Source organism: Coregonus lavaretus (genome assembly GCF_964263955.1).
Source record: "Coregonus lavaretus genome assembly, chromosome: 6".
Lineage (NCBI taxonomy): Eukaryota > Metazoa > Chordata > Actinopteri > Salmoniformes > Salmonidae > Coregonus > Coregonus lavaretus.
In genome coordinates, this window is record NC_139993.1 from 61,669,595 (window position 1) to 61,684,614 (window position 15,020).

A 15,020-nucleotide genomic window follows, 5' to 3' on the forward strand; every position below is an offset into this window, starting at 1 on the left:
TTGTTCTAAAAGTAACAGTATGCTGAATCATTGTTTGTCTGTTATGTTGATGCAGTTGATGCAGTTTAAATGGTTACTTACCTCGAGTTCAAACTACAGAGCATATATTCAAAAGAAACGCTTTATTGTTCTACATATTTTTTCTTTTTTTTAAAAGAAGGGGGATGTAATATTCATATGTGTCAGCATACTGAATTGTAATTGGATGCATTATACTGTGCTATGATTGGTTAAGACCACCCAGGTTGGGAGGTCATTCTAAGATGATCATGGCCAGAGACACATGGACATGCCAGTTACAGCTAGTTAATAAAGAGCTACGTTTATAAATATCCTGTCGTCCTGCATTTTATTATTTTGTACAAAGCGTACAAAACAAGACATATTAATTTGTTTTCTGCTTGAAATAATTTATTGGGTCTCATGAGTCTAAATCAAATCACATTTTATTTGTCACATACACGTGTTTAGCAGATGTTATTGCGGGTGTAGCGAAATGCTTGTGCTTCTAGCTCCGACAGTGCAGTAATATCTAACAAGTAATATCTAACAATTTCAAAACATATACCCAATACACACAAATCTAAGTAAGGAATGGAATTTAAGAATATATACATCTATGTGTAGCTCAGTTGGTAGAGCATGGCGTTTGCAACGCCAGGGTTGTGGGTTCGATTCCCACGGGGGGCCAGTATGAAAATGTATGCACTCATTAACTGTAAGTCGTTCTGGATAAGAGCGTCTGCTAAATGACTTAAATGTAAAAATATACATATTGCAAAGTTTCCTAAAAGCTAGTTGCGAGGCCGCCATATTCGTCGGCGGCAGGTATGGAGAATGTCAGTGATGCAAAATGTTGTTTATAGCCCAATGAATAAAGGACCATCTCAAAGACCAATGTGGTTGTGTGGTCATTTTACCTTCAAAGCAAACAGAATATTAAATGAAGATACTTGCCTTTATATTATCAAAACATGATCTTGATTAACCTTTTACTGCAGTGGGCTAAATCAGGGTCACACGGAGTGTTTCTTGGTAGTCTTACACAAATCTACTTAGAAACAAAAGTATAAACTTCACACACATGGTTATGGGCTTAAAAAAAGAAGACACCTGTACCATGTCAGATACAGAGTTTAAATGTATTCAATTTTGAGTTTGCATCACAAAATTAGACTTTATATACATCACAGAAGACTGAAACATAACAAACTGTTTGACATCGAAACACTGGATTTTCGGCTGTTAAAAAAAGTGTTATAATTATTACATTATGAAAAATATTAATTACATTCCACCCATGAGGCCACTAGAGGGCGATTGACTGCAGGAAAAGTCCACCCATACAGTTCATGTTAATCATATATTCTGTTATAACGCATTATCCCCGTTTTTACTTTTAGAGACAGATTGCGGGACCCAGATTAAACCTACTCCTGGATTTAAAAGCATTGTTAATGGATAATCTCAATTAAAAGTGATTCTTAATCCAAGACTAGACAACGCCCACGTGAATATTTATTGGCCATGTTGTTTTAAGTACTAGTCTGAAAAATAGTGCATTGAGAGACCTTTGTACATAGATGCCACATGTCAAGTTTCGTGCAGATCGGTCATTCAGTGTCAGAGGAGTAGCATTTTAAGTGTTTTTCACAAAATTCTAAATGGCAGAACATTCATCATTGTGGACCTTATGAGTGCCAGAGGCTAAATTGTTCCTTGTGCGGAGAGGGACCTACAGGGGATTCAGAAAGTATTCAGACCCCTTGACTATTCCCACATTTTGTTGTGTTACAGCCTTATTCTGAAATTGATTAAATTGTTTTTTATCCACATCAATCTACACACAATACCCAAAAATGACAGTTCAAAACCAGGTTTTTATAAATTTTTGCTAATGTAAAACAAAACGGAAATATCACATTTACCTAAGTATTCAGACCCTTTACTCAGTACTTTGTTGAAGCACCTTTAGCAGCGATTACAGCCTTGAGTCTTCTTAGGTATGACTCTACAAGCTTGGCACACCTGTATTAGGAGAATTTCTCCCATTTCTCTGCAGATCCTCTCAAGCTCTGTCAGGTTGGATGGGAAACATTGCTGCACAGCTATTTTCAGGTCTCTCCAGAGATGTTCGATCGGGTTCAAGTCCGGGCTCTGGCTGGGCCACTCAAGGATATTCAGAGACTTGTCCTGAAGCCACTCCTGCAAGGTGAACCTTCGCCCAAGTATGAAGTCCTGAGCGTTCTGGAGCAGGTTTTCATCAAGGATCTCTCTGTACTTTGCTCCGTTCATCTTTGCCTCGATCCTGACCAGTCTCCCAGTCCCTGCCGCTGAAAAACATCCCAACAGCATGATGCTGCCACCACCATGCTTCACCATAGGGATGGTGCCAGGTTTCCTCCAGACGTGATGCTTGGCATTCAGGCCAAAGAGTTCAATCTTGATGTCATCATACCAGAGAATATTGTTTCTCATGGTCTGAGAGTCTTTAGGTGGCTTTTGGCAAACTCCAAGCGGGCTGTCATGTGCCTTTTACTGAGGATTGGCTTCCGTCTGGCCACTCTACCATAAAGGCCTGATTGGTGGAGTGCTGCAAAGATGGTTGTCCTTCTGGAAGGTTATCCCATCTCCACAGAGGAACTCTAGAGCTCTGTCAGAGTGACCATCGGGTTCTTGGTCACCTCCCTGACCAAGGCCCTTCTCCCCCGATTGCTCAGTTTGGCCGGGCGGCCAGCTCCAGGAAGAGTCTTGGTGGTTCCACACTTCTTCCATTTAAGAATGATGGAGGCCACTGTGTTCTTGGGGAACTTCAATGCTGCAGAAATGTTTTGGTGCCCTTCCCCAGATCTGTGCCTCGACACAATCCTGTCTCGGAGCTCTAAGGACAATTCTTTCGACCTCATGGCTTGGTTTTTGCTCTGAAATGCACTGTCAACCATGGGACCTTATATAGACAGGTGTGTGCCTTTCCAAATCATGTCCAATCAATTGCATTTACCACAGGAGGACTTCAATCAAGTTGTAGAAACATCTAAAGCAGGGTTCTTCAATTCCGGTCCTGGAGGGCCGAAACACCTCTGTTTTTCATCCTCTCCTTCTAATCAGGGGCTAATTCAGACCTGGGACACCAGGTGAGTGCAATTAACTACCAGGTAGAAATAAAAAACAGAAGTGTTTCGGCCCTCCAGGACCGGAATTGAAGAACCCTGATCTAAAGGATGATCAATGGAAACAGGATGCACCTGAGCTCAATTTCGAGTCTAATAGCAAAGGTTCTGAATAGGTATTTCTGTTTTTAATTTTTAATAAATTTGCAAACATTTCTAAAAACCTGTTTTCGCTTTGTCATTATGGGGTATTGTTTGTAGATTGCTGAGGAAAAACATTTGTTTAATCAATTTTAGAATAAAGCTGTAACGTAACAAAATGTGGAAAAAGTCAAGGGGTCTGAATACTTTCCAAAGGCACTGTATGCACCGAATTTCATGACTTTAGGTCAAATGGAATTAGGGGCGTGACCGTTCAGAATTTGCATTTTCAATCACTTGTTATAGCGCCACCATCTGGCCAATCAGTATATATATTTTTGTGCCCGATCTCTATGGCAAGACGCATCATTCACCAAATCGGGCCAGTGCTGTCTGAGATATTGCGTGTGACAAAAGAACGTACGAATTTACTTAAGGACGGACACGGAGACAGGTCTACAGTCCCCTCCCCGATTTCATCTTGGGGGACAATAAAGATGAATTATGGTCCTGAGCACCAAATCATGAAATACTTTGCCCAATAGACCCTTTTCCAGTACACGACATACTGACATCACGCACAGATGAGTGCAACTCTTGGCGGCAGTAAGAAAGCCTTCGCCATCTGCGCCCATTCAACATAGCCCATACGTTGTTATTACTTCTAAACAAAATCACTTTTTGGGGTTCTCATACACTTACAATGATGTTTTGATTCTTGCTTGAACAGTTGCTAAGAACGTATTTGGCTGTGATCTTTGCAAAATAACTATTTTGGATGCAGCTGTTGTTAGCTAGAATGCTAACGACCATTGATATAGGCTGTAGCCAAAGCTAGCCAAAGAGCCATTTTACTGGTTGAAGTTGAAGTATTTATGTATAATGCAGTTGATTTGTGATGACACAAACATTATTAAGCAGGACATTCATACGAGCCTTAAAATCAAATTATATTCCAAAAGTAGTGTGAAATGCACTCATTAGCAACATGTAAATAGAGGCTTTTTTTGCTGGCATTCTATAAGCACTCCCCTTGTTCTGCCACCAACTTGTGCGACAATGTTTGCAAACATCTATTAACAGGATTTCAGACCACCAACAGAGGGCAGTAACAGATTACTTTATGATGTATGGGGCATGAGCATGGGACTGTTGCAAACTGTCAGACATGAGCGACATTTGGGAATAACACCTAAAATGTTTGAAAATACTAGATAAGGCTTTTAAAGCATGTAAGCATGTTATATCTATGGAAATGTAGAATATTATATGTCCCAAAGTCCTGAGAAGGCTTGAGAACTGGCTTGATTAGACTATAGCTGATAAAATAACACCTCAAAAAGAAAAAAACTGCAAAGTTGTCTAGAAACAGGCACAGCACAGCACTCTTTATTGGGCAAACATGAGGTAGTCCTACACTGTTGAGCTTTATCAAGAACTACATTGCTGTAGGGCAGTAGTTCTAAACCTTTTTCGGTTACTGTGCCACCAACTTAATTTTGCTCTTCCCGGAGTAACCCTGAAGTACCCCCTCTTGCATTTTACCAGTAGGCCTGTGGTCTCATGAGTCTTCTCAAATACCTCCTGCGATAGGCCAAGTACCCCCAGGGGTCCTTGTACCCCTGGTTGGGAACCACTGTTGTAGGGTACCTGTATTCCTACTAAAGAGAGTTGTTAACGTTGTTATTGTTTCATGTCTGGTTTTCTCCGGCTGTTGTTATAATTGTTTAATTATTTGAGCAGCAATCATCGACTAGCAAAGTCGATACATTGTATCATTTCACCTCACCTGTGAGAGTGAAGGAGAAATTCAGCAACTCTTGGAGGACAGTGGAAGTTGATAACAGTTGATAAAACCAATGCATTTTGGGCCTTTGTCTTCACTCTTCACCAGGGGTTTACAGGTGAAAAAGTAAGGAGGCTCTTAAACATGATGTGATTGATAAATGAGTTCTGAAAGTCTGATCAATCGGAGGCCATTAGAAAAATATGAAAGTCTCTTTCAAAAGCAGGCGAGGACGGAGAAGAGGTTGCAAGGAGTCGAGCAAAACCAATTGAGATTCTCCCCCTCTATCCTCCAAGAGTTTCTGGATTCACTGAAGAACGAGGTAGCGACCGCTTAATTGCACCTCACCTGTGAGAACCATAAGCACGGCCAAGTCTGATTAGGCAGACTTTACAATGCAGAAAACCTTCAAAAGTTATGATATATTACCGGAGCTAGGCCTACATTTTTCCCCTTTTACTTGCAGGCTGGTAACTATCCTGGATACTGTATTTGTTACATTACCGTTTTTAAAGAATTACATACGTTTATTTTTTTCATGGTAATCAATACGTTTTAGAAATTATGCCTTTTTACAAGTGTTTGGTTATAAAACAAAGAATATAGATTTTACAGTAACATGAAAGGAAATACATTCATATCAACATAAAGGACTCATAAAGGGGGGGGGGGGGGGGGAGAAAACAATCCGTTCTTCATAGAAAATACAAATTAATAACAAATAATCCAAATAGCTGTAAATCATTTTCTAACTGACATTGAGAAGCATTACCTTGCAGAGGGAGTGTAGCAGAGCAGTGACAACACATAACAATCAACAGGTAATCATTATATCATGGCAGAGAAATCAAATCTAAACCAAGTTGAGCTTATTGACATATTTACCACATTGATGCATGCTTCCCATAGTGTTTAAAGAGCACATGATGAGACAAATATTGTTCATAAAATACTGCCCCTGTCATTGTTTATATGTGCATAGCATCAGTGCATTGTGAATGACCACTGAGAAAACACCCTGGACAACAGTTAATTTGTCTCTTCAGTAAGTACAAAATGACCAAAGTGTCACTATACAATGTTCACATACTAATTGGAACTAGGAAACTCACAAATGTCCGACTTGCTAACTGGTTGTAGTTATTCACGTGCCACGTTCAACCAGTTAGCAAGTCGGAAATGTCAGCTTTTCCTAGTTCCGACTAGCACGTCACCATGGCATAAATTCAGAGAGACGGCTCCTTAACATGAAGAATGCATATCACAAATATAAAGCGTTTTATTCCTCTTGATCCTGTGTTATTAGAAAATACTTCACCATTTAAATCTTGTTTAACTCCGAAATATATACAAAATATACAGTTAATCACAATTGACAATAGATTTAGAAGAAGTCTAGATGGTGATTTGTTATAATACAGTGGTCTGACTGCTTGGAAACTAACTGCAGACACAGTTCAATACAATACTAATTTCACTGACAATGTTGCATTCAGAACCCTACTTGTCTCAAACATAACAGTCAGGTTGTCAAGGCAATACACAACAGAGGGTGTGTTCGTAAATTCAATCTGGAGTGCCAGAGTATGCTCAGAGTGGGGCATTGTCAGATTGTCCGTTCCTAAATTCAGAGTGTTTCGCTCTCGGAGCGTTCAGGGAGCACACCGGACGCTCTGGCCGAGGAGTAGGGTTGATCCGAGTGTTCTGACCTCACAACAGCAGTCAAGCACCCAAGCTAACTGGCTAACGTTGGCTAGCTACTTCCAGACACAATTGAGAGAACAACCTCACTCTGACCATTTTACTCACCCTAGCAGAGCTGGTTAGGCTGTTTTCATGTTATCCAGAGCGTTGGTGACTGTAACTGCGCTGCTGGCAACAATTTAATTACGCTTTTTTTGCCTACGTTTACTGACACCGGTCATATCCAACGGGTGTTGAGCGTTCATAATTCATTATTCTGTGCTCTGGCACACTCAGAAGAGAGTGCTCTGAAATCGGAGTAGATAGCCAGAGCGAATTTACGAACGCACCTGAGAGAGTGTTCACATACTGCAGGTCCTCCAACTGTCTTAATATAAGGTAGAATTCAGCCATTTGTAAGAGAAAACAGCAGGTATTTTAGCTTTCTTTTGTGGAGTGCTTGAAGCACACGGCACGGTTTTGTTCTAGTATGTTTGGTGCATACTCAGCAGTCCGACTCGCCCTTTTCTACGCTCAGTGATACTGCCTTATCTGTGGAGACAAAACAATGCACGTTATCCCCTATCTAAAGCAAACAGGAACCAGCAAAGGCCCGATACCTTTATCACAGACCACCTCAGGTCAAACGACATTGAAGTAACCTTTTATAACCACACCCATCCAGTCAAATAGGCTGCAGTGTTTCAAGGCAAGCATGTACCACAATGCTACTTACTAGGCACAGTTAGGAACACGGCAGTGCTGGTGGTTTATGTATTACGTGTGAAGTGTTATGAATATAGTCTTTCAACTCCACAGTGTACGATACTGTCTATGAAGCAATCCACATAGAGAATAAGAACTGGTCTGAAATGAGTAGAGGCAGAAGGAATCACATGTCCAAGCCATTAATGTTCATTGTGTGTGTGTGTGTGTGTGTGTGTGTGAGTGTGTTTGTGGGTCTGTGTATGTGTCTCTGTCTGTCTGTCTCTGTGTGTGTGTGCGTATGTGGGTGTGTGGATGTGTGTGTGGGTGTGTGTGTGTGCATGTGTGTGAGTGTTTTTGTGGGTGTGCGGGTGTGTGTGTGGATCTGTTATTCGTCCTTTTTATTGATGGATGAATGTGTGTGTATGAGCATGTGTGCATGCAGGGATGTGGATGTGTGTGTGTTCACAGTGTGTGTGTGCATGTGAGTGCCAAGAAGGCAGCTTTGGTTTTCAACGTTCTACATAATCTCAGTGTTCTGCATAGTCTTAGTCCAGGAGTGTTGTGTTGTCATGACAACAGAGGAGGGGGTTGGATTGGGTTGGAGGGAGAGCGTGCCTTTAAGAAAGGCTCTTGTCGTAGGCCTTGACCACACGTTTGATATGGAACAGTTTGTGTCTCAGCCTGCGACACTCCAGCTTCTTAGCCTGATAGTCTGGTGTCTGGAGAGGAAAAGAGAGAAAACACATACATTGTTTCATCGTCTCTATTATGGGGTGATAAAGGTTCAATCATTACAATGTATGTGATTTGCTAGAAAGGTCTGCTCACCCTCTTAACGTCTTTCAGTCGATTATATTCCTCTGCCACAACCTGAAGTTAAGAATATGGCAAGTAAGAAGTATTTCTCCCTGGTTCTGCGTGTGGATCTCAGTGGAGGCTGGCGAAGGAAGGACAGCTCATAGTATTGAGCCTGTCCTCCCATTTAAATTTACACCAGCCTCCACCATCCGGACCACATATGCCCCGTCTCGGCCACCCTCTGTCTATGACCCTACTATCTGTCTCCATCGGGCGCCGATGATGTGGATTAAGGCAGCCCTCCGCACCTCTCTGATTCAGAGGGGTTGGGTTAAATCCGGAAGACACATTTCAGTTGAATGCATTCAGTTGTACAACTGACTAGGTCTCCCCATTTCCCTCTCCACATTTCCCGCTGTACTCTCAAAAATAATAACAATACTTAAAGATATATATTTAAAAAATACTACATTGACACAAGCCTCCACTGGTCTCCCTCTGGTGTCTCACCTGGTACTGGGCGGAGGTCTCGTCCAGTGTGTCCAGCTGCCTGCTGAGTTTGTTCATCTGGTCACTGATGTCGTCCATCTCAGCACACAGGTGTTTGTACTCCCTCAGGTCGGCATCAAACTCCCTCTTGTACTCCTGACGCTGGCCGTCTGACATTATCTCTGGGTAGACGCTGAGGGGAGAGAGACGAGGTAAGAGAATATTGTTAGACATTGTTAACACATACACTATATATACAAAAGTATGTGGACACCCCTTCAAATTAGTGGATTCGGCTATTTCAGCCACACCCATTGCTGACAGGTGTATAAAATTGAGCACACCGCCATGCAATCTCCATAGTTAAACATTGACAGTAGAATGGCCTTCCTGAAGAGCTCAGTGACTTTCAAAGGGGCACCGTCATAGGATGCCACCTTTCCAACAAGTCAGTTTGTCAAATTTCTGCCCTGCTAGAGCTGCACCGGTCAACTGTAAGTGCTGTTATTGTGAAGTGGAAACATCTAGGAGCAACAACGGCTCCGCTGCGAAGTGGTAGGCCACACAAGCTCATGGAACGGGACCGCCGAGTGCTGAAGCGTATAGCGTGTAAAATTCATCTGTCCTCAGTTGCAACATTCACTACAATGCCAAGCGTTGGCTGGAGTGGTGTAAAGCTCGACGCCATTGGACTCTAGAGCAGTGGAAACGCATTCTCTGGAGTGATGAATCACCCTTCACCATCTGGCAGTCCGATAGACAAATCTGGGTTTGGCGGATGCCAGGAGAACGCTACCTGCCCCAATACATAGTGCCAACTGTAAAGTTTGGTGGAGGAGGAATAATGGTCTGGGGCTGTTTTTCATGGTTCAGGCTAGGCCCTTTATTTCCAGTGAAGGGACATTTTAACGCTACAGCATACATTGACATTCTAGATGATTCTGTGCTTCCAACTTTGTGGCAACAGTTTGGGGAAGGCCCTTTCCTGTTTCAGCATGACAATGCCCAGTGCACAAAGCGAGGTCCATACAGAAATTGTTTTTTCGAGATCGGTGTGGAAGAACTTGATTGGCCTGCACAGAGCCCTGACCTCAACCCCATCAAACACCTTTGGGATGAATTGGAACGCAGACTGCGAGCCAGGCCTAATCGCCCAACATCAGTGTCCAACCTCACTAATGCTCTTGTGGCTGAATGGAAGTAAGTCCCCGCAGCAATGTTCCAACATCTAGTGGAAAGCCTTCCCAGAAGAGTGGAGGCTGTTATAGCAGCAAAGGGGGGACCAACTCCATATTAATGCCAATGATTTTGGAATCAGATGTTCGACGAGCAGGTGTCCACATACTTTACGTCGTGTAGTGTATTTGATCAATACAACTCGATTGTACTATGATCAACAGTATTAGGATCATCTTCTGTCTTGCTGTACACTCAGCATATTTCACTGAGAAGCTCCGCTTCCTTTTTGGCCACTTCTCGACCATTACGGGAACTGAGTGCTCCTGTAATACACAGCACAGCAGGCCAGGGCTTCATGCCTTCTGTTTTACACCAGTCAAACAATGGTTTTCAGATCCCAATTCTCTCACCAGGGCCCTCTCAGTCTCATGGAGAGGAAAGGTAGAGTGGAGGTGGATGCAGCCAAATACAGCTGCTCTCTCACTAACTACCTACCCACCACTGACCCCCACACCTTAAACCTTTGGCCCAATTCTCTCATTATTTCCAATTACAACCTCATGTGGAATGGCATGCCAGTAGAGATTAGTTACTCTACTGGACCGAACAAGACCAGCTCAGACTGCTACACTGTTAGAAAAAAGGCTTCCAAAAGGGGTTCTTCAGCTGGCCCCATAGGAGAACACTTTTTGGTTCCAGGTAGAACGCTTTTTGGTTTCTGGTAGAACCCTTTTGGGTTCCATGTAGAACCCTCTGTGGAAAGTACACGGAGCCTGGATACAGCCCTTAGCCGTGGTATATTGGCCATACATCACAAACCCCCAAGGTGCCTTATTGCTATTGGTTACTAATGTAATTAGAAGCAGTAAAAATAAATGTTTTCATATACCATGGCTGTCAGCCAATCAGCATTCAGGACTCGAGCCACCCAGTTTATAATACTATATAATATATGCCATTTAGCAGACGCTTTTATCTAAAGTGACATACAGTCATGCGTAGATACATTTGTGCGTGTGCGTGTGCGTGTGTGTGAACGTCCATGCATGTGAGTGTGTGCGCCTTGCCTGCCTCCCTGCGTGTGTCTCACCTCTCCCACTCCTCTGGGTCCAGTTCGTTGCCAGTCTCACCTCCCGTGGTGTACTCTGTTTCGTACTGTGATTCGTCCAGCTCAGGGTTGCGCCGGCTCCTCTTGCCCCTTTTGGCCGAGGGCTTCCTGACCCCCCCTGCCTCCTCAGAGGGGCTGGAACTGGCCCCCTGGGAGGGCTGGTCCGAGGGACGGCTAGCCAGATGCTCCGAATACCTGAGGCACAACAATAACATTCAATATAAACTCAACAAGTAATGTCATGTAAATATAACATGGTAGACACTCTGAATACCTGAATACCTCTGCTCTATCTACCAAAAACACTCTGAATGCCTGAATACCTCTGATTTATGTACCAAAAATTACCTTTGTTTTGACCTTAGTTTCTATGACCTTAGTTTCTAGTCACACACAACCAAGAACACGTCAGCCATGACCTTCCAATGGTTTCTGATCTACTTCTAGGGAAAAACAACAATGATGTACACTACCAGTCAGAAGTTTGGACACACCTACTCATTCAAGGATTTTCCTTTATTTTTACTATTTTCTACATTGTCGAATAATAGTGAAGACATCAAAACTATGGAATCGTGTAGTAACCAAAAATGTGTTAAACAAATCAAAATATATTTTATATTTGAGATTCTTCAAATAGCCACCCTTTGACTTGATGACAACTTTGCACACTCTTGGCATTCTCTCAACCAGCTTCATCTGGAATGCTTTTCCAACAGTCTTGAAGGAGTTCCCACATATGCTGAGCACTTGTTGGCTGCTTTTCCTTCACTCTGTGGTCCGACTCATCCCAAACCATCTCAATTGGGTTGAGGTCGGGGGATTGTGGAGGCCAGGTCATCTGATGCAGCACTCCATCACTCTCCTTCTTGGTAAAATAGCCCTTACACAGCCTGGAGGTGTGTTGGGTCATTGTCCTGTTGAAAAACAAATGATAGTCCCACTAAGCCCAAACCAGATGGGATGGCGTATCGCTGCAGAATGCTGTGGTAGCCATGCTGGTTAAGTGTGCCTTCAATTCTAAATAAATCACAGACAGTGTCACCAGCAAAGCACCCCCACACCACCTCCTCCATGCTTTACGGTGGGAAATACACATGCGGAGATCATCCGTTCACCCACACCGTGTCTCACAAAGCCACGGCGGTTGGAACCAAAAATCTCCAATTTGGACTCCAGACCAAAGGACAAATTTCCACCGTGTTTCTTGGCCCAAGCAAGTCTCTTCTTATTATTGGTGTCCTTTAGTAGTGGCTTCTTTGCAGCAATTCGACCATGAAGGCCTGATTCACACAGTCTCCTCTGAACAGTTGATGTTGAGATGTCTCTGTTACTTGAACTCTGTGAAGCATTTATTTGGGCTGCAACTTCTGAGGCTGGTAACTCTAATGAACTTATCCTCTGCAGCAGAGGTAACTCTGGGTCTTCCATTCCTGTGGCGGTCCTCAGCTTGATGGTCTTTGTGTCTGCACTTGAAGAACCTTTCAAAGTTCTTGACATTTTCCGGATTGCCTGACCTTCATGTCTTAAAGTAATGATGGACTGTTGTTTCTCTTTGCTTATTTGAACGGTTCTTGCCATAATATGGACTTTTACCAAATAGGGCTATCTTCTGTATACCCCCCCTACCTTGTCACAACACAACTGATAGGCTAAAACGTATTAAGAAGGAAAGAAATTCCACAAATTAACTTTTAAGGAGGCACACCTGTTAATTGAAATGCATTCCAGATGACTACCTCATTAAGCTGGTTGAGAGAATGCCAAGAGTGTGCAAAGCTGTCATCAAGGCAAAGGGTGGCTATTTGAAGAATCTCAAATATAAAATATATTTTGATTTTGTTTAACACTTTTTTGGTTACTACATGATTCCATGTGTTATTTCATAGTTTTGATGTCTTCACTATTATTCTACAATGTAAAAAATAAAGAATAACCCTTGAATGAGTAGATGTGTCCTTTTGACTGGTAGTGTACATGAATATAACTGATCACATGTCACTGAAACCACTGGACAAATGGAAGAGACAGACTCCGGATTTCCTTAATTAAAGGAGGAGAACACAAGTTCACTGTTGAGTTAGCAGGGATTTAAGGTTTCATCTCAGGGGCTCAATGGAAGTAGCTATGATATTACAGCAGAGCACCCTATGACAAACTAGCAGATTATGTCAACGAGGTCAGGGAAGTCTTGAGGCTAGCATTCCTCTGTTTTATGAGTTTTATCAGCATTACATACAAAGCATCAATAAGGGTTGCAATGATATATGGTGAGAGCTAAAACGTTTCTTATACAGTCTAATTGATTGGTTTATAACGATTTATAAGCATGCATCCATTATTATTATTGTGCCAATAACTGTTTTAACTATTTATAAGCCTCAACTCTTAATAAGCAGTTTATAGATGTGTGTGTTGACTTTCCATGATACTTCCGAGGGCGGTTGCTAGCATTGTTTACTGCACAGCACCAAGTCTTGTGCAACCCCTTCGCAAATAAGACCAAATAAGAGCACTTGACCTGGCACGTGACCTGGCACGTAACCAAACACTTGACTTGGCATGTGTAACTCTCACAGAGAAGGGCGTCTGTACCTAAACATTTAACATGCATCCTTCCTTCTGTCCTTCCTGGAAGTTATCAATGATCTGACATCACTGGCGGATAGGTGAAAGCTACTTCCTGTCTCACACCCATCCCTATTGCGTGAGATCAGTGATTACGAAGGGAGGAAGGAATGGTGCAGGTTACTGTAAACCCATTCAAACCGACCTCATTTTACTTTCAGTTACACACAGCCTACAAGCTGAAGTACAGTACATTCTCTTATTTGTATATAGTTGCGCAATATTTAGTTTTAAATTCTCTAAGAAAGAATACAGAAAGATGGCGCCGACGGAGAAGGGCGACATCCTACGAGTTCCAAACCGACTTTAGTGACTTTTTCGTGTTTATCTTTACTTTTCTTGTACAGAAAGTTCATCCTGGACCTTTGTTTCATGGCGTAGACGCAGCAGACGGGCCGGCATCCTGGCGAGACTAGGACAAAGAGAAAATTGACCGGCACTCCCTTCCGTTCTATTGGCAAATGTCCAGTCACACGAGAATAAGATGGATGAGCTTCACTCGAGAGTCTCCTATCAGAGAGACTTCAAAAAGCAGCAATATTATGTGCCTTGCAGAAACGTGGCTGTATGACTCTATATACGTAGAACTCAGTGGTTTCTCCATGCAGCGGCACGATCGGATGAAGATGGCCTCGAGCAAGTCCAAAGGGGGAAGGGTGTGCCTCTTTATAAACAACAACTGGTGCGCTGCTTCCAGTGTGAAGGAAATCTGGAGCTTTAGCTCACCTGATATAGAATAGATCATGGTAAGCTGCAGACCCTTATAGCTACCAAGAGAGTTCTAATCCGTAATTATCATGGCTGTCTACATCCCTCCACAAGCAAACATTTAGGTAATCAAGGAACTGTATGGGACCATAAACAAACAAGAAACCGATTACCCAGAGGCAGTACTTCTGGTAGGAGGATACTTTAACAAATGGAGACTTAAAAACGTTCTACCTCACTTCTACCAACACATATCTTGCGCAACCAGAGGTGCTAAAACTCTAGACCACTTGTATTCTACCCAGAGAAATGCCCTCCCTCGTCCTCCCATGACTCTATTCTCCTACTTTCTGTTTACAAACAAAAGCTACAACAGGAAGTATCAGTGATGCTCTAAATACGGAAGAGGTCCAATGGAGCTGACGCGAGGCTACAAGACTGTTTCGCTAGTACAGACTGGGATATGTTCCGGGATTCATCTGATAGCATTTTGAAGTTTACCACATTAGTCACGGGATTCATCAAGTGGATAGACGACGTCGTCCCCACAGTGACTATGCGAACGTATCCAAACCAAAAACCATGGATTACAGGCAATATCCGTGCTAGGCTAAAGCTACCGCTTTCAAGGAACGGGACACAGACATGGACGTATGCAAGAAAGCCCGCTACAACCTCAAAC

The 15,020-nt window shown here is 42.7% G+C and overlaps 1 protein-coding gene across 1 annotated transcript in view; it reads right to left on the reverse strand.

Annotated features, from left to right (window-relative positions):
• Window positions 1-4,677: 4,677 nt before the first annotated feature.
• The window catches only part of LOC311131474 (occludin-like), a 28,120-nt gene continuing 17,777 nt past the window's right edge, over window positions 4,678-15,020 (reverse strand). Inside the window, exons 5-8 of the mRNA XM_084164492.1 lie at window positions 10,985-11,197; window positions 8,737-8,908; window positions 8,257-8,298; window positions 4,678-8,147 (exon numbers count right to left, since the gene is read on the reverse strand). Of these exons, the coding sequence (XP_084020618.1) occupies window positions 8,046-8,147; window positions 8,257-8,298; window positions 8,737-8,908; window positions 10,985-11,197 (529 nt within the window). The 3' untranslated portion in view covers window positions 4,678-8,045. The remainder of the gene's footprint in view (window positions 8,148-8,256; window positions 8,299-8,736; window positions 8,909-10,984; window positions 11,198-15,020) is intronic.